This window comes from Pecten maximus, chromosome 9 (assembly GCF_902652985.1).
Source record: "Pecten maximus chromosome 9, xPecMax1.1, whole genome shotgun sequence".
NCBI classification, from domain to species: domain Eukaryota; kingdom Metazoa; phylum Mollusca; class Bivalvia; order Pectinida; family Pectinidae; genus Pecten; species Pecten maximus.
The window spans coordinates 21,614,728-21,639,818 of record NC_047023.1 but is presented as its reverse complement, the minus strand read 5'-3'; the positions used below and the strand labels follow the sequence as shown (position 1 = coordinate 21,639,818).

General features: G+C 43.6%; 2 protein-coding genes across 2 annotated transcripts in view; both read left to right on the top strand.

Annotated features, from left to right (window-relative positions):
- Window positions 1-25,091, top strand: part of LOC117334410 (cAMP-dependent protein kinase type II regulatory subunit-like) — a 73,224-nt gene that overhangs the window by 16,708 nt on the left and 31,425 nt on the right. The window lies entirely within an intron of this gene.
- On the top strand, window positions 3,277-5,868 carry LOC117333927 (mucin-2-like). The gene has a single exon (XM_033893344.1). The coding sequence runs from the start codon at window positions 3,277-3,279 to the stop codon at window positions 5,866-5,868; it is 2,592 nt and encodes an 863-aa protein (XP_033749235.1).

Genomic DNA, 25,091 nt, shown 5'->3' with positions numbered 1-25,091 from the left:
TTGTTAGATTTGAACCACATGTCATACACTGGCATTGTAAAATGTGAATCATGTCAATCATTAATCATAAACAAACATTGTCAATTGTGAATCATCTGTCACATGCAAACACTAAGATATGAACCATTTGTCATAAACAAATATTGTAAAATGTCAGTTATTTATCAAACATCGTAAAATGTGAATCATTTGTCATTTAGGAACAGCCATTGTTTGAATTCGAATCTTTTATCAACAACGTGCATTGTTTATCAATTACAGCTTGCTGCTGTTTAGCGTAGTAAAGTCTGGCTGCATGTACATTATCGTAAACGCAATGGCATACGGTCGGCGGATTGATACAATTCTTCAAATTTGGCGCGACGAAACTTCTCCGTTTTTCCCCACATGGGCTAGATACGTTTCTATGACAAAGAAAATGAAATGTTTGACCTCAGGGTCCGACCCCCGTATATCACAGATAAGTTACGAGGGTAGGAACACCGTCTTTCAAAATTCAAGTCATAACTTTATTTAACTTCGATTCTGGCCACAAATTAATTCTAATTCTAAAGCAAAACTCTGACTGATGCTGGAGATAATCTTAAAACTTTGACTCGGGGTATGTGATGTTCGATACCATTGAAAAAAACTTTTGAAAGCACGTCTTGAATTTTGAATCTTAAATATTACATTCTTGATCGTAGGAACCTGTCTAGCCAAGTGTTTCGTTCAAGATTTCCATGTCCGGTAACGATAGCTACAGCCCAAGTCATCCGACTGCATTTTCATATACATATGTTTTTATCTAACCACCATAGATAGGCCTATTGCATTTAAACACAACCATGGATATAAGGTCTTCTTTCGATTTACGCTTTTTCAACCAAGCTTATCACCTCTCGATGGCATGACAGAGAAATCTCTTACCCGAGGGGTGAAATTCTTAATTGTGTAACCCGAGACAAGGCTTATTTTTCTCCCATCATACTATTTTATTACGCATGAACCAGTAGTTCAAATAGCCGAAGTTCCGATTCTGTTCCAGTTCTTCAGAACGCCAGCACGTGTTACCTGAAATTACGCCCTGGAATGACAGCGAAATCTTGAACAAGTAGAACGGGAGACAGGTCTGTGGATTTTGGGAGTAATGTTGTTTAAAATTCTATTAACAAGGTTTACATGTAAGGGTGTATACTCTCGGACCAAATAAATTCTGCTGTCAATAGTGTAAAATTATCATACACTTATAACGAGATCATTTATTGTACAAGAACAAAAGTGAAATTGATTTTCTCACAATATATGTACCCTCGATTCCTGAAGTAATCTGGCCTTGTATGGTGTCTAGACTGTGTCTGGTGTGAGAAACATTGCCGGATATGACGTAGATTGACACCTGTATGGACGTAAAATAAAACAATAATGTCTACATTCGTTCGCACGAAGAAAGAGATGAATTATTCGTCGGCAAGTCGTACGGGGAGGGGTAAGTAAAATAATTATATAATCATCATGTCTGGGTCAAATAACTCAGAGAATAGCAATCGTTTCTCAAATAAACAGAAGGCTCACAGTTTGTATAACATTACATCATTTCTCAGTAGCATGAAGCTACATTTCACCGATACATGGTATGTTTCGCCAATTGGATGAGCGTAGACTATATATTTCGCTCAAATACACCCACCCTTCCTCAACGCTCTAGTTTTACTTCAGCACTCACTGTTCCTTAAGACGTGTCCTTACTTAACATCTGTCCTCCCTCAGTCCTAATTCTTCCTGAGGACCAATCCTGCAACACTCGCCCTGCATCAATACTTGTCCTTCGTTAGGACTCGTTCTTTTTAAACTGTCGCACGATATCAGCACTTGCCCTTCTTAAGGGAGTATCATTCTTCAACACTCGCCCTACCTCAACACTAACCCTACCATAAAGCCTATAACCACTTCAACTCAACTAAATAACTAAAATCACGCAAAAATCCCACAAAAAAACACATCAAACGACATCAATCCTACTAAACTCACAAACATCCTACTAACATACATAACATGTACCAAAATATACTCAAAGCACCACTCCTCAATAACATAAATAACACTCACCATCAACAGACCAACATCAACACTCGCCATCAAACTGCTAGCTCAAACTCCCTACCTCACATGCACTCAACACTCCTACTCAACACCTACCCCAAATCACCCACCTCAAATCCTACTCACACTACCCTATCAACACTCCTCCTCAACACTCCCTACTCAAAACTCCCACCTCAACACTCCTACTCAACATCACCTACAACATACCTACTCAACACTCCCTAATCAAAAATTCCAACACTCCACTAACACCACCTCAAACACTACTAACACTCCCTACACCCAACACTCCTAAACCATCAACTCAACACTCACCCACCTCAACACTCACCTACTCAACACTCGCCTACCTCAAACTCCCTACCTCAAACTCAGCCTACAACACCACCAAACACTCACCCTACTCAAACTCACCTACTCAACTTCAACAATAACAGTCCCCACAACAGCACTACCTCAACACTACCACCTCAAACTCAAACTACCAAAGCAACTCGCACTGACCAACACACCACTAATAACAACCTACCAACACTCACCTACGCAACACTCACACATCAAACTCACCTACTCATACCACTCACACCTACCTCACATCACATCGCCCCACTCAACACGCCTAGATCAACACTCACCCACCTCAACACTGCACCTACCCAACATCTCACCATTAACACTGCCAAACACTCCTACCAACACTACCTAACTCAACATACATAACACTACCTACCTCAACATCACCCTACTCAACACTCACCTACTCAACACTACACCTCACACTCAACACTCACCCTACCTCAACACTGCACCCTACACAACACTCACCACTACCATCAACACTCACCCTACCTCAAACACTCGCCCCTACCTCAAACACTTCACCTCCCAACCCTTGACCTCAGGCCTCACACTCACCCTACCTCAGCACTCGCCCTACCTCAACACTCACCCTACCTCAACACTCACCCTACATCAACACTCACCCTACCTCAACACTCGCCCTACCTCAACACTCACCCTACCTCAACACTCACCCTACCTCAACACTCGCCCTACCTCAACACTCACCCTACCTCAACACTCGCCCTACATCAACACTCACCCTACATCAACACTCACCCTACCTCAACACTCACCCTACCTCAACACTCACCCTACCTCAACACTCACCCTACCTCAACACTCAGTCCTATGGCCTCAAACACTCACCCTACATCAACACTCACCCTAACCTCAACAACTCACCCTACCCTCAACACTCACCCACCCTACATCAACACTGCATCCCTACCTCAACACTCACCCTACCTCAAACACTCGCTCCTACCTCAACACTCACCCTACCATCACACTCACCCACCTCAACACCACCCTCGAACACCTACGAACACACCACCTCAAACACCCTACCACAAACAACTCCCCTACCTCAACACTCACCCTACTCAACACTCACCCTACCTCAACACTCACCTATCTCAACACTCACCCTACATCAACACTCACCCTACACTACAACACTACAAACCCTACCTCAACACTCACCCTACCTCAACACTCACCCTACCTCAACACTCACCCTACCTCAACACTCACCCTACCTCAACACTCACCCTACCTCAACACTCACCCTACCTCAACACTCACCCTACCTCAACACTCACCCTACCTCAACACTCGCCCCTACCTCAACACTCACCCTACCTCACACCACCCTACCTCAACACTCCCCTACCTCACCTACCAACACCCTACCTCACCACCCTACCAACACTACACACCTACCCAACACCTACCAACACTCAACACCCTACCTCAACACTCACCCTACCTCAACACTCACCCTACCTCAACACTCACCCTACCTCAACACTCACCCTACCTCAACACTCACCCTACCTCAACACCACCCTACCTCAACACTCACCCTACACCTCAACACTCGCCCTACCTCAACACTCACCCTACCTCAACACTCGCCCTACCTCAACACTCACCCTACCTCAACACTCACCCTACATCAACACTCACCCTACCTCAACACTCACCCTACATCAACACTCACCCTACCTCAACACTCGCAACATCACCTACACATCCACTAACATCACCCTACCCAACACTACCTACATCAACACTCACCCTACCTCAACACTCGTCCTACATCAACACTCACCCTACCTCAACACTCACCCTACCTCAACACTCGCCCTACATCTCAAACCCACTCTCACACTCCCCTACCTCAACACTCACCCCTCACACTCCAACACTCCCCTACCTCAACACTACCTACCCTCACACTCACCTACTCAACACTCGCCCTACCTCAAACTCCCCTCAACAACTCCTCCTACCTCAACACTCACCCCTACATCAACACTCCCCCTAACCTCAACACTCGCCCTACCTCACACTCACCCCTACCTCAACACTCACCTACCTCAACACTCGCCCCTACCTCAACACTCACCCCTACCCTCAACATCGCCCCTACCTCAACACTCACCCTACCTCAACACTCGCCCTACCTCAACACTCACCCTACCTCAACACTCACCCTACCTCAACACTCACCCCCTACCTCAACACTCACCCTACCTCAACACTCACCCTACCCTCAACACTCACCCTACCTCAAACACTCAACTCCTACACTCAACACTCGCCTACTCAACACTCACCCTACCTCAACACTCACCCTACCTCAACACTCACCCTACATCAACACTCACCCTACCTCAACACTCACCTACCTCAACACTCACCCCTACCTCAACACTCGCCCTACCTCAACACTCACCCTACCTCAACACTCACCCTACCTCAACACTCGCCCTACCTCAACACTCACCCTACCTCAACACTCACCCTACCTCAACACTCACCCTACCTCAACACTCACCCTACCTCAACACTCGCCCTACCTCAACACTCACCCTACCTCAACACTCACCCTACATCAACACTCGCCTACCTCAACACTCCCCTACCTCAACACTCGCCCACCTCAACACTCACCCTACCTCAACACTACCACTACCTCAACACTCCCCTACCTCAACACTCACCCTACCTCAACACTCACCCACAACATCAAACTACTCAACAGCCACCTCAACACTCACCCTACCTCAACACTCACCCTACCTCAACATCACCTACCTCAACACTCACCTACTCAACACTCACCCTACCTCAACACTCACCTACATCAAAACTCACCTACCTAACACTGCCTACAACACTACCTACCTCAACACTCACCTACTCAACACTCGCCCTACCTCAACACTAACCCTACCTCAACACTCACCCTACCTCAACACTCACCCTACCTCAACACTCGCCCTACCTCAACACTCGCCCTACCTCAACACTCACCCTACCTCAACACTCACCCTACCTCAACACTCGCCCTACATCAACACTCGTCCTACCTCAACACTCGTCCTACCTCAACACTCACCCTACCTCAACACATCACCCCTACCTCAACACTCGTCCTACCTCAACACTCACCCTACCTCAACACTCACCCTACCTCAACACTCACCCTACCTCAACACCCACCCTACCTCAACACTCGCCCTACCTCAACACTCACCTACCTCAACACTCACCCACCTCAACCACCTACCTCAACCTAACCTAAACACTACCCTACCTCAACACTCACCCTACCTAACACTACCCTACATCACCCTCAACATAACACCTACTCACACCTACCTCAACACTCGCCCTACATCAACACTCACCCTACCTCAACACCACCCTTAACACTCGTAATCCAAGCCCACACATCCTACCTCAACACACCCTACCTCAACACTCGTCCTACCTCAACACTCACCCTACCTCAACACTCATCCTACCTCAACACTCACCCTACCTCAACACTCACCCTACCTCAACACTCACCCTACCTCAACACTCACCCTACCTCAACACACACCCTACCTCAACACTCACCCTACCTTATTACTCGTCCTACCTCAACACTCACCCTACCTCAACACTCACCCTACCTTATTACTCGTCCTACCTCAACACTCACCCTACCTCAACACTCACCCTACCTCAACACTCACCCTACCTTATTACTCGTCCTACCTCAACACTCACCCTACCTCAATACTCACCCTACCTCAACACTCATCCTACCTCAACACTCACACTTCATTAGGATTTTTGTCCTTGCCTTGCGGCCTCGATAGTACCAATTGTGTGTACTTCAAATGGTCATCAACTTTCATGACACTGCTTGTGTGCAGTTTTAATGTTGTGTGATGATACATGCGATATTCATATAAATTATCCCCTGAACGGACACCTACTAACAGGAACGTCCTGCCAGTGGTGACACAGCCTCTTAATGCCTTCTCCCCGTAGACTCTTGCCGATAATTGTGATGAATCGACATGCGTTGGCGACAAAATCTGAATAAACATCATCGTCAACTTCCGGTACATTTTGTCTGCATGACAACGGCAATTTTCCCCTTTACACGAACATTGACCACCTTGTGGACCTAAATCAATATGGTAGATCTACAGTTATAAAATACATGTGGAAACATAGAATTAGATATATATGTGTCGTTGATTATCGAATCTTCGTTTGGGTGGCATCAAGCTTTGTAGAAGTGAGTCTATTGGCGCAGTCCCTAAACAATGGAAAATAAACATACAAATGAGAGAAATAAAATATCGTATAAAGATCGAATGCGCCTGAGAATGGATTTTCATCAATTGTACATTTGTATGTCCGCCTCCATGTCCCGCGGAGTTACAAGGAGAGCTAATGAAAGCATGCCCTTGATGTATGTCAGTATTTACCCTACGTATTAGTCTGGGGGTATTAATTAGTCCGAGCCCACTTCACTACAATATCAGAGAGTCAACGGCCAAATGCTACAGTGGCTGTGTGCTTTATTCGGCTCTCTAAGACCTTCTCAAAACAAGTGTCACTCCATGTCCATGTAAGTATCAGATGTATCGACGTATTGTACAAGGTCAGACACGGCTGCCAATTAAAGCCGACATCTCCTATCATTGTCCATTTCTGACCAGACAACTCTACATCATGTATAACAACAGTTACCCGCATGCTAATCACCGATTGTGGTGCGCCGCCATATACGGGGAGATCACTTTACAATGGCGATGACGTTGAATGTGCCTCATTATAACTATAATGACGATGGGTTTTGTTATACTGATATTTCCTCGTGTGAATCAAATCAATAACACGACCCAACGGCCCGGTAATGGACATGGCGGTCAATAACACCATTCAGGTACATAAAAGATACGTTAAGATGTACCAGACAATAAGTATAGGCCTTGATTACTAATTTAACAGAAAGGAAAGCGAATAAATCCATTATAACTCTATGAGATTCCATTGAATTTCGTTTGAGAAACACTGGTGCAATTCATTGGGTTTTTTCAATGAATTCGTTTCTCTCTACGCTGATATTTTGAGATATCTTTACGTCCCCTCAAGCCGTCTGACCCCTTCTATCGGGTACGGTCGCTACCATATTGATTAGACATATCTCTCTATACACAGCCTTCCAGAACCCAGTAGTCATTGTTTATCTCTCCTAATTCCATTTTCCCCTGGACACTTCCATAACACGTTCCTTTTATCGCCTCCTATTGAAAACACGACAATCATATTTTATCAATTCGAAGCCCGTTTCTAATCTTTCCATTAGTACATAAATAACACCGGATATGTCCCAAAGGGAGATAAATCCATGTGTTATGTTTGGGAGTCAGTACCCGGCGGTAAACCGGCTTTCCTTCTATACTGAATGTTTTTGTGTACTACATGTAATATGTCGATGCATATGTATAAATGTCCTATCTGCTTGGTGATTTATACCTCGGGAAAAGTAATTAAGAAATAAAGACACATCTATTTTCAGAAATTCAATAAAAGTTGAAAGTATTATTGGCCGAGATGGAGGCCTTAATCAACAGACGACATGACATAGTTTCTATATCGTAATCATACAGTATACATGTATTTGAAACAGTTTAAAATGCATACAACATATTAAGTAACATGTCCCTGTGAAGGGGTTTATGTCGAAAATGCAACAATGTGGGGAAAAGGGGGACTAAAGACAAGGAGTGTGCATACAGCACACAAGAAAATAAAACAGGATAGATTGGTTGATATTCGAAAAGCTCAAGGTGAAGCACGACTAAAAGTTAAAACCTTTTCGACGTGAATACAAGTCTTTTTTATCCGTTTAATCGTATGTCCAAGTACTTTTCTCACTTGTATCATCCGCGTTCTCTGGAATACAGCATGCATACAAAGGCAGGATGGCATACGGATAAGATGTTATGCTTACAATTGGTACACCTTGTAAGTTGTCAATCAAAGCCAATACTCACGACCAATATAAGATATAAGTTCACTTTTCTATTGTACTTCTGTAACATACAAGGACAGCTTTTATCTATCTATCATATCGTTAGCAATAGAGATGTGTTTTTGAATTCTCGGGAAGCGACCGTAATTTAGGGCCAGGCCTTAGTTAACGTCTTGGTGTTCTGTTTCCATGAACACATCCACATCCATTCCAGCATCATTTTCGCTATAGGTATACATAAATTATAGATGTGTGACTTTTGTATCCCATGTAAATCTCATACAAACGCCATTATCTAGCATTGAAATGACATCAAATGGATTTTTTATCTGGGAATCACGTCTTGAAACAAGTTTGTCGGGGGCTCAGTGCATGCTCCGTCAATGATAACAGTAATTAAGTACTTATAACAGTAAGCTAGAAAACGCCACCTACACACGAGGCAGGGACATAAATCAACATAAAACCCTAGGCCTTCTGCTGTTTGTTGTGTTGACCATAATGTGGTGTATATTGTATATCCATTTTATAACCAAACATCAAACACACTCAAAGTTCCGTTTGAAACCGTTCCGTTCACTTTCAACATCTGTGTAGATTTTAATTCCACTTGCCGAGAAAGCACGTGCTAGTTGATGGTATAGATATCGGTAACGAGAAGAATGATGCCATCCAATGAGTTTCTCTCTCCCTCTCTCTGATGTGACGCAGTGAAAATCGCCGATCTTTGATATCAGGAGTGATAGACTCCCAGTGGAGCAGATTAAGGATAATTTGTTACTTTTCAATTATGATACCGGACATGATCGATCGATGCATTTTGCAGATCGTAAATAGATATAGTCTGTCCGAGCTGGGGATGACGTCCAGCTCCCTGACTATAATGACAAAACAATATATTCACTGTCATGTTTGGAGCTCTGCATCAGTCAATCACTGCAGTCTAGACTATGGAAAATTACTGTGTGACAAAATCGCCTTCAGCTAACTGTGTTATCTAAACGTGTGTCATATTGGAACTTCTGCTAATCGGTACAAAATGGCGGGAATTCCGACAGTTTACCGATAACGTTGAATACATACATATGTGACTGCATGCATACATACATACATACATACATACATACATACAATACATACACACATACATAAATATGTAACAGAGCGTATGATTAATTAAATTTAAATCACGTCCTCCGCTAGGGATCGAACTCGGGACCTCTGGCTTACTACTCTTACTCATAACCGATCGAGCTAAAGAGAAGATCTCTGTAGCCAAGCGGTATATTGCGGCTAGTATTTACCAGGGTTACACATACATACCTACATACACGCACGCACGCACGCACGCACATCCATCCATCCACAACCCCACCCATCCATCTCTCCCTCCCCTCCATCCATCCATACACCCAGCCATCAATCCATCTTTCCATCAACTCACATAGCATCCATCCATCCATCCATCCATTATGAAAAAGACTAAGAGTTGCACACGACCCCACAGTTGACCGGTAGCTACTCCAGGTTTTCTGATACCCAATACTACTGGTGACATTTGGAACGAATGCGCCTCACCTTTGTTATTTGTGGTAAGTTATAGCCACTTTGATCTATAATTGCCAATGGTAGGAGGTTAGACCTCCGTTAATGTCAAAACCACACGCCGCACACAGCTGTCGTATTGTTAACAGTGTGGTTTTTAATGAGTTCCGGGCTATTATGAATTTCTAGGAACAGTACTGTATAGAGTTCTGACATGTATATTTACGATCTTAAATGAAATGGTTTTGTTTTAGTATATTTATCGTAATTTTATTTTTTTGTAATGTAGTGGGAGCCCATATGCCTATACGGATGCAGTTCATACTTATGTTTACATTCCCATCACTTACCGTACACACACAAAAGACTAGAAACTGCAGAGAATACATGCCCCTGGAATGTTTGAGGTGGCGAAGCAGCCCGTAGTACGTTTCACGCGCTTTCTCCTGCAACGGAGATTTCGAAATAAGTCCATGGAAAATGGCTAGTACAAAAAGATTTATCATGAATCAATTCCACTTTTTATTCATTTGCACTGCTCTTGTCTATAAGTGATGTAAAACACACTTTGATTAATAGACGTTATTGTATATGGCATTATTTGTTTAATACGTTATATTGCGGGGGCATGTCTGTTCAATTTGAGAACTGAGTTATGCGGTCCCCATGGACAAATATGTCGGCGTCCTGCTTTTTGTTGTTTGCGGATACAATTTATGAGAATCCGAATGCATGCTATTGTTGGTCGACTACAATGTTTTTAAAGTTACGATTAATCTTTCTCCGGATACATGTATGCCGTGCCAGCTTAGTGACAATGCTGACATTTCAGACAATAGGTCTTACTGAAACAATACTCTGTACCTTCCAACATGAGCGTCTCCGCATTGCGTCGCAACCAGACGACGTTGACGAACTTGGTAATAGTATTGGAATGGCGCTTGAAATGATTATCATTGACATAAATTAATAATATTATAATATTTGATATTCGCAAAGATACTTTATATTTCCATGGCAGCCGATAGAACCTAAGCCTAACGAATTCGGAAAGCTCCTTAAATTGAAACCGAAAGTGACCGGCGGCCATGTTTGTTTTCCAAGATCGCATCTAGCTGTATTCCTACACTGACCGAATCACTGCAAATTGTAGTATACGGTCTCATATACCACGATTTGGGTTACTAAAGACAAATGCCACGCAGAATGTAAATATATTGGGTTTATAACTTTATATTGTGACACAGCAGCGAAAATGTAAATATTTCGTAATAAAAGTCAACAGTACGTTAAAATGTGCGTAGGTATACTGGGCATATTTTGTATGTTTCGCCTTGCTTCATAAAAGACTGACGAGTTAACAAGTCTCTTGCTCATTCCCCGGCTGTCCCGAAGCCAAAAAGATTATAACACATTCCGAGGTAATACATTCAGATTTGATAGCGTCTTCTGTGAAATAAATCATTTGAAATGAGGTGTGAGACCGTAATTAATAGCGCAAACAAATGATAGAAACCTGGTTGTTTGAAGTTTATATGAAATATGCACATTATGTGTGAATGGGGAAGACAGCCAACGTAAAATTTACCGACTCTTAGATTTACTAATGTTGCAGGCTTATTGTAGAAGGCAGGACAGGTAAAAGTACATATGTATCTGCGATATCCAGGGGTTGGGTCAAAGGTAAAAAGGTGGTGTGTGAGATACCAGGTATGACTTGGGGCAATAGTGAGGACATTTAGAGGGAAAGAAGAGTCCTTTGAGAGCCCAGCGGTTAAATGTAGCTAGTAGGTAGTGAGTCTATGGGAGCCCAAAGGTTTGACTAGTTTGATGAAAATTGTAAAGGGAAGCAAGGGAGTCTATAGGAGTCCGGGGTTGGACCCGCGTGAAGCAAACTGTAGAGGGAAGTACGGGTGTTTGTAGGAGTGCGGTGTGGACCAGCGTGAAGGGAACTGTAAAGGGAAGTACGGGTGTGTGTAGGAGTGCGGTGTGGACCAGCGTGAAGCAAACTGTAGAGGGAAGTACGGGTGTTTGTAGGAGTGCGGTGTGGACCAGCGTGAAGCAAACTGTAGAGGGAAGTACGGGTGTGTGTAGGAGTGCGGTGTGGACCAGCGTGAAGCAAACTGTAGAGGGAAGTACGGGTGTGTGTAGGAGTGCGGTGTGGACCAGCGTGAAGCAAACTGTAGAGGGAAGTACGGGTGTGTGTAGGAGTGCGGTGTGGACCAGCGTGAAGGGAACTGTAAAGGGAAGTACGGGTGTTTGTAGGAGTGCGGTGTGGACCAGCGTGAAGCAAACTGTAGAGGGAAGTACGGGTGTTTGTAGGAGTGCGGTGTGGACCAGCGTGAAGCAAACTGTAGAGGGAAGTACGGGTGTGTGTAGGAGTGCGGTGTGGACCAGCGTGAAGCAAACTGTAGAGGGAAGTACGGGTGTTTGTAGGAGTGCGGTGTGGACCAGCGTGAAGCAAACTGTAGAGGGAAGTACGGGTGTGTGTAGGAGTGCGGTGTGGACCAGCGTGAAGCAAACTGTAGAGGGAAGTACGGGTGTTTGTAGGAGTGCGGTGTGGACCAGCGTGAAGCAAACTGTAGAGGGAAGTACGGGTGTGTGTAGGAGTGCGGTGTGGACCAGCGTGAAGGGAACTGTAAAGGGAAGTACGGGTGTGTGTAGGAGTGCGGTGTGGACCAGCGTGAAGCAAACTGTAGAGGGAAGTACGGGGGTGTGTAGGAGTGCGGTGTGGACCAGCGTGAAGCAAACTGTAGAGGGAAGTACGGGTGTTTGTAGGAGTGCGGTGTGGACCAGCGTGAAGCAAACTGTAAAGGGAAGTACGGGTGTGTGTAGGAGTGCGGTGTGGACCAGCGTGAAGGGAACTGTTAAGGGAAGTACGGGTGTGTGTAGGAGTGCGGTGTGGACCAGCGTGAAGGGAACTGTAAAGGGAAGCAAGGAGGTTTGTAGGAGTCCGGGGTTGGACCCGCGTGAAGGGAACTGTAAAGGGAAGTACGGGTGTGTGTAGGAGTGCGGTGTGGACCAGCGTGAAGCAAACTGTAGAGGGAAGTACGGGTGTGTGTAGGAGTGCGGTGTGGACCAGCGTGAAGGGAACTGTAAAGGGAAGCAAGGAGGTTTGTAGGAGTCCGGGGTTGGACCAGCGTGAAGGGAACTGTAAAGGGAAGTACGGGTGTGTGTAGGAGTGCGGTGTGGACCAGCGTGAAGCAAACTGTAGAGGGAAGTACGGGTGTGTGTAGGAGTGCGGTGTGGACCAGCGTGAAGGGAACTGTAAAGGGAAGCAAGGAGGTTTGTAGGAGTCCGGGGTTGGACCAGCGTGAAGGGAACTGTTAAGGGAAGTACGGGTGTGTGTAGGAGTGCGGTGTGGACCAGCGTGAAGGGAACTGTAAAGGGAAGTACGGGTGTTTGTAGTAGTGCGGTGTGGACCAGCGTGAAGCAAACTGTAGAGGGAAGTACGGGTGTGTGTAGGAGTGCGGTGTGGACCAGCGTGAAGCAAACTGTAGAGGGAAGTACGGGGGTGTGTAGGAGTGCGGTGTGGACCAGCGTGAAGGGAACTGTAAAGGGAAGTACGGGTGTGTGTAGGAGTGCGGTGTGGACCAGCGTGAAGCAAACTGTAGAGGGAAGTACGGGGGTTTGTAGGAGTGCGGTGTGGACCAGCGTGAAGGGAACTGTAAAGGGAAGTACGGGGGTTTGTAGGAGTGCGGTGTGGACCAGCGTGAAGGGAACTGTAAAGGGAAGTACGGGTGTGTGTAGGAGTGCGGTGTGGACCAGCGTGAAGGGAACTGTAAAGGGAAGTACGGGTGTGTGTAGGAGTGCGGTGTGGACCAGCGTGAAGGGAACTGTAGAGGGAAGTACGAGGGTATGTGTAGGAGTGCGGTGTGGACCAGCGTGAAGGGAACTGTAAAGGGAAGTACGAGGGTATGTGTAGGAGTGCGGTGTGGACCAGCGTGAAGGGAACTGTAAAGGGAAGTACGGGTGTGTGTAGGAGTGCGGTGTGGACCAGCGTGAAGGGAACTGTAAAGGGAAGTACGGGTGTGTGTAGGAGTGCGGTGTGGACCAGCGTGAAGGGAACTGTAGAGGGAAGTACGGGTGTGTGTAGGAGTGCGGTGTGGACCAGCGTGAAGGGAACTGTAAAGGGAAGTACGAGGGTATGTGTAGGAGTGCGGTGTGGACCAGCGTGAAGGGAACTGTAAAGGGAAGTACGAGGGTATGTGTAGGAGTGCGGTGTGGACCAGCGTGAAGGGAACTGTAAAGGGAAGTACGGGTGTGTGTAGGAGTGCGGTGTGGACCAGCGTGAAGGGAACTGTAGAGGGAAGTACGAGGGTATGTGTAGGAGTGCGGTGTGGACCAGCGTGAAGGGAACTGTAAAGGGAAGCAAGGAGGTTTGTAGGAGTGCGGTGTGGACCAGCGTGGAGCAAACTGTAAAGGGAAGTACGGGTGTGTGTAGGAGTGCGGTGTGGACCAGCGTGAAGGGAACTGTAGAGGGAAGTACGGGTGTGTGTAGGAGTGCGGTTTGGACCAGCGTGAAGGGAACTGTAAAGGGAAGTACGGGTGTGTGCAGGAGTGCGGTGTGGACCAGCGTGAAGGGAACTGTAAAGGGAAGCAAGGAGGTTTGTAGGAGTCCGGGGTTGGACCCGCGTGGAGCAAACTGTAGAGGGAAGTACGGGTGTGTGTAGGAGTGCGGTGTGGACCAGCGTGGAGCAAACTGTAAAGGGAAGTACGGGTGTGTGTAGGAGTGCGGTGTGGACCAGCGTGAAGGGAACTGTTAAGGGAAGTACGGGTGTGTGTAGGAGTGCGGTGTGGACCAGCGTGAAGCAAACTGTAGAGGGAAGTACGGGTGTGTGTAGGAGTGCGGTGTGGACCAGCGTGAAGGGAACTGTTAAGGGAAGTACGGGTGTGTGTAGGAGTGCGGTGTGGACCAGCGTGAAGGGAACTGTTAAGGGAAGTACGGGTGTGTGCAGGAGTGCGGTGTGGACCAGCGTGAAGGGAACTGTAAAGGGAAGCAAGGAGGTTTGTAGGAGTCCGGGGTTGGACCCGCGTGGAGCAAACTGTAGAGGGAAGTACGGGTGTGTGTAGGAGTGCGGTGTGGACCAGCGTGAAGGGAACTGTAAAGGGAAGTACGGGTGTGTGTAGGAGTGCGGTGTGGACCAGCGTGAAGGGAACTGTAGAGGGAAGTACGGGTGTGTGCAGGAGTGCGGTGTGGACCAGCGCGAAGGGAACTGTAGAGGGAAGTACGGGTGTTTGTAGGAGTCCGGGGTTGGACAAACGCGAAGGAAATTGTTAAGGGAAGTAAGGGGGTATGTAGGGGATTGGGGGTTAGACAAGCATGCTGGAAAATGTAGACGATGGGAAGGGGTGCGATGCGCTAAAAGGAAGGTAGCTGCTGATGCGGTCTGTGAGATCACGATGGTGAGGAACAGTTCTCTGTTTAGGGCAAATGGGATGGTGTGAGAACTGCATGCTACACATTATCCTCAGTCAGTTAGTATACCAGTTTATCATTGGTATGAGACGGAAGTACACTTGTATTAACATTGCGTCCTCGTTGTACTAACAAACAATGGGAAACGAATCTACAAAATACCAATGAATAGACACATACATAAAATATGTTTCCTCATGACAGATGTCACACAGGTCGACATGTATAGTAGATTATTGGGCCGGGCACCACTGTGTACATCTCAAAGTCAGACTACACCATGTCTATACACTCTCTCTAACAGAGCGGGGTAAGTCTTTATACGGTATAGGTATTTTACACCTAATGTTGATTTATTTTATGTTATTTCATACGTCATGACTGACGTCATGTCACGAGAGATCCATTGTTTTCATTATACAGTGTACAGATATATAATTAACTCGTCTACGTCACATCTGCTTCTCGTCCATCCTAATTACCCGACTTCTATTGTCTCTGGAATAGTTTGTAAGTGGTATAAGCCAGGGATTCAGAACCATTTCCTCGGTGACCCGGATGTTTCTTGGAGCCGATGGTGAATATGTGTTGTTATGTGCCGATGATACAATGGTATTGGCTAAAACTGTGAAAGAGTTAAGATTAGTAAGAATTGTTATGTTTAAAGATTTTTGTACAAGGTGGAAATAATTCATAAAACCGTAAATGCGAATAAACATGATCTGCCATCTGTCTGCCCTCTCGGACACGTGTATATACATGTGTGGATTGATGGGTTTCTCTATAAACTCCATATGGTGTTTTACTATAGAGCTCTCTATCTTGTAAATGTTTTATCTAAATTTGCATATATTAATGAAAAGGGGACGAGCATGGATGTCGGGCTAACATTATATATATATATATATCTCAGTTTCCGGTCGGTTACATATACCTCAGAATACAATCAGGACCCTGCTACGATTTTATCCACGACGACGATGTTTAAATCACATTGGAGGTATACAATATGTGCATATCGTAAACATATTCATATTTCTGGTATTCACGAAAAAAATAAATCATATTGAAATGAAGTCGTTTTTGTTCCAATGTGACTTTTGATGTAATCAATAACAACCCATTTTCTGCCCCTCGGAGACTGAAGCCCTTCCGAGTGACGTCCTCACTGTTATACTGTCTGACAAGCCGTAACGATCTGTAAAATTCTCCACAATTACGGTAACCGACTCTGACACCTTACGGAACGGAGGTCGATATCGCACGGATTTCTGTCGCGCGTGGTCAAACTCCGACGTCCGTTACCGTCATCTCAACACGAGCAATCAGCCATATTGTTTTATGACGGAACTTCCGGTAATGGGAAACCATACAGCGAAGTGGCGATTGACATGTCATATTCCTTCGTTTACCAATCAACAAGCTACCGATGGAAGTCACAACGGCCATGTTACGATAGTATACCACACAGCCATCTAAGTAGCAAACCAGGTGATACCAATGATATATTACAAGACTATAAAGCCCTACTATGGTGCAATTTTAAGTATGTATCATGACTGGCCATGAGCCTTGCTGTTAACGTGCAATTTGTCATAGCCGTTTGTAAATTTCAATATTTACAAACATTGGTGAATTGATTCCAACCAAAGTTTAAATGAATATTATTTTTTCGATAGAATAAATAGGTCACGCGCAGTTTGGAGCAGTGCGGATGAATACAGACTGGCCACCAGGTCCAAAGATTTTTTTGTTAAGAATTGCCAAGCTTAATTCTAATACTAGATTATATGTCCCTATTTTGAAATTTGGTAGAATCAGGTATGTCCTAGGGCCCAAAATTATGAAGTTCAATTTTATTTATAATCTGAATAGATAAATACGATGGCCCTAATTCCAGCTTCAATAGACAACATAAAAGTCGGGACTGTTCTATAAATAGGTATAAACTTGAACAGGTTCGAAAACATATATATGCGCAGCACATGGAGGGTTACGCCCCATTTCCTTTACTCATGCATTCACGTATGAATATCTACAATTGTTTTACATTTTTTGCAATGTTCACATTCCGATGACGTATCGTTGCTTACATGATCACCGTTGTGTTATGCACTGCCTGACACGAAGGGATAAATTGTTGTTGTTGTAGTGTTTTTTGTTAATGTTGTTATATTTGAATGTTTGGTAAAACATCATCTAGCAATTTGAGGTATGCATGTAGTTTTATGAAAAACTTACGCACAATACCTCAAAATTCTCATCGTCAGTGCGTTCGTGATCTTAGTCGGGATCAGCTGTTAACGATGAGGATGCTGTTTTGTCACTGTATTGAAACCTAACAGCATCCACTAATAACCCAATACGTATTATATTTATATATATCATATCTATTACAGAACGTTAAATCGAATACTGCATTCACGTGTACCTTTGCTAGGACTAATGCAGTAATTCGGATGTTCCTCACACGACCTGTACTGTACTGCTGTCGCCCCGGTGCCATATATATCCGTCTGGAATAAACCCTCATAGTCGACCATGATGTCATATTTCCATATATGGAATGCTTATAAAATCCACGTTTTCAAACTATGCGTTTAATTTTAACTATCAGCGCAGGGCGTCAGTAAAGCATTTGAAGTTGAATATAACCAACTTTATCAACGTCTAGTAGACATTTCCGATTTTCAGGTAGACGGGCTTATTTTTTTTATTTATTTATATATATTTATGGGTTTTACGCCCGCCATTACGGCCTTACGGCCTTTCAGTGGTAGACGGGCTACGTATTGGGACTATATAAACTGAATGATGGTCGTCTCAAACATTATTAAATTTATACGTTATTTTTATTGACACTGTGACACTGGAGCGGAACAGTCACGTGCATTGTACACAGAGCCGAACTATAGAAGTGTATACGATACTATTGCAGCACACATCATATATATTAAGTATCCAGTCCCTGTGTAATAATATTTACATTTACACCTTTGAGACGACCCCACTCTTCGTAGTCAGTCTAATTGAAAATAGGAAATGTCTAGTAGGCCTACGGTTTGAATTCGAGGCCGCGTCACAACTAATTTGATGTCCTGTTGCGAAATGTTTACAAATGTGGGGAAAGTTTCGGTATCGTATTTTACAAATGTTTAGAATTAGTTTAATTCACGCCACATCAAATTAGCAAAGAAATGTGATTTCAGTATCCTTTCGTGGAAAACCCTATCATAATAGTTCATTTAATGGAACTATTTTTGTTTGTTTGTTAACTGATAAATTGGCGGGAAGTCTCGACATCGTTTAGCGACTGTTTTAAGAGCCTGGGGTAACCAGACGATATCATACAATTTAGACTCGTTGAGTATTCTGAACGTAAACTGAAAACAAAAAACAAAAAAACTAAAGTGTAAAAATATGGACATTAAATTAAATCAAATTAAAATATCTTCCTAGTGGTGTTATCAATGAATAAAATTCAGTATGGTATCGATAGTTGTGTCATGGACCGCTTCAATAAAAAATGTTCATATTAGACAATATTAAGAACTTTAAAAATGACAAGAAGACTGGTTTTAGGATAAAATGTTCAACCTCTGAATTTGACATAAAAGATAATATTTCTTAGAAAAAAATCCTCAAACTCCACAGTTTAACTATTTGTTTAAAACATCCTTCTTACTATGATAAGATATCTTTAAAGTATGATATAGGAGCATTTTTATTGACTAAAAACCTCCATATATTCCAAATTTGTGTAGTATTGTTGACAGCCGCCATTTGCTTTTCAAGGTAGTAACAAAATAAGTGTTCATACGTACATTAAGCTTAATATGGTCGAACAAATTCTCCTATTGTGTACTATAGAAACTTATGAGCATAACAGCATAGTTATTTTTGGGGTTTGATAATTCCTGTAACTTATAACTATTCTCTGTCAAATCTTTCCGCAAACCAACTTTAAAGAAGAAAATGTTAGCATCTACATCAAATCATTGATGATTTTGAGAAACCCCGGATAAATCGTGATGTCACTACACCCTCGGATATACCGTGATATCACTACACCCCCGGATATATCGTGATATCACTACACCCCCGGATATATCGTGGTATCACTACACCCCCGGACATATCGTGAATATCACTTCACACCCCCAGATATACCGTGATATTACTACACTCCCCGGATATATCGTGATATCACTACACTCCCGGTTATATCGTGATATCACTTAACTCCCGGTTATATCGTGATATCGCTTAACTCCCGGATATATCGTGCTATCACTACACCCCCGGACATATCGTGATATCACTACACCCCCGGATATATCGTGATATCACTACACCCCCTGATATAGCGTGATATCACTACACCCCCTGATATATCGTGATGTCACTACACCCCCGGATGTATCGTGATATCACTACACCCCGGATATATCGTGATATCACTTAACTCCCGGATATATCGTGATATCACTACACCCCCGGATATATCGTGATATCACTACACCCTCGGATATATCGTGATATCACTACACCCCCGGACATATCGTGATATCACTTAACTCTCTGATATATCGTGATATCACTTAACTCCCGGATTTATCGTGATATCACTTAACTCCCGAATATATCGTGATATCACTTAACTCCCGGATTTATCGTGATATCACTTAACTCCCGGATATATCGTGATACATAAGATGCTTTCAGATACTTTACTTCTCATTAGCACAGTAACATGTAAATATTCCAACGTCCCGATATCCGTTATGGTATTACTGGTGTTGCCATGGTTTTCGGATATCTACTTTCGTATCTCAATCATGTCAGCTTCTTATTTAGAGGAAATCTCGGATTTCCTTTACATGCATAATAATCAACATTTAATTAAGTTTATATCAGAACAAACAAATATCTGTTTTAAGTGTATGACAGACATACCTCGGCTGTACAGTATCTATAAGAAATGTGACTTTATCAAGGTAGGCTACTATAAACATATTCCATCTAGATGAATATTTTGTGTGAAATCACAATTATGTAGCACAGTCTCCTGCTACAGAATAGAATGCTTATCATCGCCGCGCGTACAAATCAGCATGTCTGTATACGGAGTCAGGAAATCAATATCGCCAGATACATTTATTGTACAAAAAAAAGAACATCTAGTTTATATTGATGGGACTATAGAAATATACGACTCTACCGGACAAAGGGTTGAAATGAAGATATTGCTGTAAGTTACAGCTGTATACAAAACCGCGATAGTCTGGTCATGCATGCATGTATATCTGTGACAATGGGTGGTGACTTATCTGTGACACTATGTGGTGACCTGTCTGTGACACTATGTGGTGACCTGTCTGTGACAATGAATTGTGACCTATCTGTGACATTTTGTGGTGACCTATCTGTGACAATATGTGGTGACCTGTCTGTAACCATGGATGGTGACTTTTCTGTAACAATGTCTGGTGACCTCTCTGTGACAATGTGTGGTGACCTGTCTCTAACAATGTCTGGTGACCTCTCTGTGACAATGGGTGGTGACCTCTCTGTAACAATGTATTGTGACCTATCTGTGACAATGGGTGGTGACCAGTCTGTGACAATGTATTGTGACCTATCTGTGACAATGGGTGGTGGCCTGTCTGTGACAATGTTTTGTGACCTATCTGTGACAATGGGTGGTGACCTGTCTGTGACACTATGTGGTGACCTGTCTGTGACAATGTATTGTGACCTATCTGTGACAATGGGTGGTGACCACTCTGTGACACGATGTGGTGACCTCTCTGTGACAATGTATTGTGACCTATCTGTGACAATGTATTGTGACCTATCTGTGACAATGGGTGGTGACCACTCTGTGACAATGTATTGTGACCTATCTGTGACAATGGGTGGTGGCCTGTCTGTGACAATGTATTGTGACCTATCCATGACAATGGGTGGTGACCACTCCGTGACAATATGTGGTGACCTCTCTGTGACACTATGTGGTGACCACTCTGTGACAATGTGTGGTGACCACTCTGTGACAATGTTTGGTGACTTATTTGTGACAACTTATCTGTGACAATGTGGTGACCACTTTTGACCTCTCTGTGAAACTATGTGGTGACCTCTCTGTGACAATGTATTGTGACCTATCTGTGACAATGTGTGGTGACCTCTCTGTGACACTGTGTGGTGACCACTCTGTGACAATGTGTGGTCACTTATTTGTGACAATGTGTGGTGACCACTTTTGACCTCTCTGTGACAATGTGTGGGGACTTATTTGTGACAACTTATCTGTGACAATGTGGTGACCAGTTTTGACCTCTCTGTGACAATATGTGGTGACCACTCTGTGACAATGTGTGGTGACCACTCTGTGACAATGTGTGGTGACCTGTCTGTGACAATGTGTGGTGACCACTCTGTGACAATGTGTGGTGACCTATCTGTGACAATGTGTGGTGACCACTCTGTGACAATGTGTGGTGACCTGTCTGTGACAATGTATTGTGACCTATATTTGACAATGGGTGGTGACCACTCTGTGACACTATGTGGTGACCTCTCTGTGACAATGTATTGTGACCTATCTGTGACAATGTGTGGTGACCTATCCGTGATAATGGGTGGTGACCACTCCGTGACAATATGTGGTGACCTCTCTGTGACACTATGTGGTGACCACTCTGTGACAATGTGTGGTCACTTATTTGTGACAATGTGTGGTGACCACTTTTGACCTCTCTGTGACAATGTGTGGTGACTTATTTGTGACAACTTATCTGTGACAATGTGGTGACCACTTTTGACCTCTCTGTGACAATATGTGGTGACCACTCTGTGACAATGTGTGGTGACCTGTCTGTGACAATGTGTGGTGACCACTCTGTGACAATGTGTGGTGACCTATCTGTGACAATGTGTGGTGACCACTCTGTGACAATGTGTGGTGACCTGTCTGTGACAATGTCTAGTGACCTGTCTGTGACAATGTATGGCGACCTGCCATTGACAATGTATGGTGACCTCTCTGTGACAATGTATGGTGATCTCTCTGTGACAATGTGTGGTGACCTATCTGTGACAATGTGTGGTGACCACTCTGTGACAATGTGTGGTGACCTGTCTGTGACAATGTGTAGTGACCTGTCTGTGACAATGTATGGTGACCTCTCTGTGACAATGTATGGTGACTTGCCAGTGACAATGTCTGTTGACCTGCCAGTGACAATGTATGGTGACCTGTCTGTGACAATGTATGGTGACCTATATGTGACAATGTCTGGTGACCTATCTATGACAATATGAGATCTAGATGGCCTAACAATGTCGGATTATAGAACATGTTTGTCCTCTTAGATTTAAATGTACGGTTATCTTTACCTGCATTTTAACCATTGGCTAGTGCTTAAGATTCCTGAGTGATATCAGGCATTATTTCATTAATAAAACTGCATTTTATTTAATATTATTATTCGTCTGTAGTGATGCTTAAAAACTGAGTGATGATCTTAAAAGCAATTCCATGTCAAATAGAGTGATAAGGAAATCCTGATGAAATATTCTCATAATAGGATTACAGTTTGAATTTAAACCCGCCCCATTAATGTCATAGTAACGCGGCAGAGCAGACACTCTCAAATCCCTAGTTGATATGCGTGGCAGTTTTTTTAGTCTGAGGATGTTATTTGAGGAAATCCTGGTATTCTGTCAGCTATAAAAGGCGTGGCTCCTCTGTATGGAAATATTCTGTCACACAACTGTCGTTTTGCCTTATATTTAATTTGTCTCAATCATTTACGTGGAACATTCATTTCTAATGTTTCCCCAACCGTGCGAGAAAATTTGCAGGCTTTATGCACTTTTATAAAAATCACAGGGACCTGAAAATTTGTTAAGTTGCATTTTTCTCAGGAAGGCATTTCAAAACTGCAATTATAGCTTGGACGATTAATTGCAGCTGTCTCCACACTCACGCATTTGCCTCCCAACACTCCTGCACTTCCGCCATGTACGAGTACTTCCGCTCCGACATTTTTGTGCTTCCGTCCCCTACCTCTCCTATTTCTACGATTCCCTTTATTCTCTCTGTCCTATAAATGTGTTTTCGTACCCCAATTATTCCTCTATATTACCCACTCATCCTGTGACTATCTGGAATGGCCTTCTATTTTATGTGGCCTGACCTAGAGAAGTTCTGACGACCAGTAGCTATTCCCAACTACACCAGTACCGCGACCGCATTATTCCCAATACATGAAAAAAAAAAAAAAAAAAGGATACAGCGGTTGTTATGCAGAAAATGGCCTTCATTCTAATCGTATGATCATGTCTGAGTAGGGGTTACATGTATAATGGTTTTTCTATGTACGGTCGATATCTCTCATGTTTTCATGACAGTTAAATAGATGGCTTACTTTGAATGGTGAGGATTCAAATGACATTTAATTCATTTTTTTCTCAATAATGCATAACATTTTTTCCTGCGTAGAATTTATCTGGAATGATGAAATAAATCTGGTCCAGAGTCTGCAGGGTTGAGATAATATTGTATACACCATGTTTTAAGAATCTGACCTATTGGTTTGAGAATCCCCGAGCGAGGCATAAACAATAAAACAGCGACCTCTGGTGGGACATAAAAACAATAAAACAGCAACCTCTCGTGGGGCATAAAACGATAAAACAGCGACCTCTGCCGGGACACTTGCTCATACTAAATAATTCATTAGAGCTGTATGAAGTAAACTATCGGCGTCTTTTCAACGCTTTATATTCAAGGAGCTAAACACTGAGCTCTCCAAGGGATCTGTATCATGTGTACGCTTTGATCTACAGCCCGTGTACGTACATGTACCTGTTACCAGATTGACAGATCAGTTACTGGATAAAAATCCTCAGTTTTACTACATGTACAATGGTCGTACAAGAACTTTGCCAGACATTCGTAAGTATAAAATGCTGTGTATGTTTGCGTGCTATTTTTATGATCTTACATCACGTGATACTGCGCCTTTAAATCACGGGTTTTTGTAAAATTCAAAGTCTGCCAGATCTGTGGTATCACAGAGGCTACCAGCTGTTTCAGTTAAAAATACCATTGGTAATATAGACATGTTCTTCGCGATGACAAAAGCGCCAAATCATATTGTAAGTTTAGTTAAAGAGACTGGTGTTCATTCAGAAGGAGAAAAAATATAACACCGACCAATATGAAAATACAAGGGCCAAGATTAACCGGGCCGACACCTACAGATGAGCTACAATAAACTCGGAATTCAAGACTGATACACGTGTAAATTGTACAGATCTATTCTCATTTCGAAAGATCATAAAACCGGGAAATCAAAAATTTCACCAAGAACAAAACCCACTCGGACAAGTCCATAGTCCCCATATATCTCCGTTGGACCACCCCCTCCCGTCACCCTTTACAAAATCTTAAAACTTATTTTGTAACGTGATATAAGAAAGGGCGAGGAACAATCTTAAAACCTAATAGCATACTATAGTATCAGAAGGAAATAATCTGAAGACGAACGAAAGCACTTGCTAGTACTGTAATTATGGGTTGATTTTGTGAGGTACATGTAGATAGAAGTACTTCTATACGTGAAAGGATGTCAATTT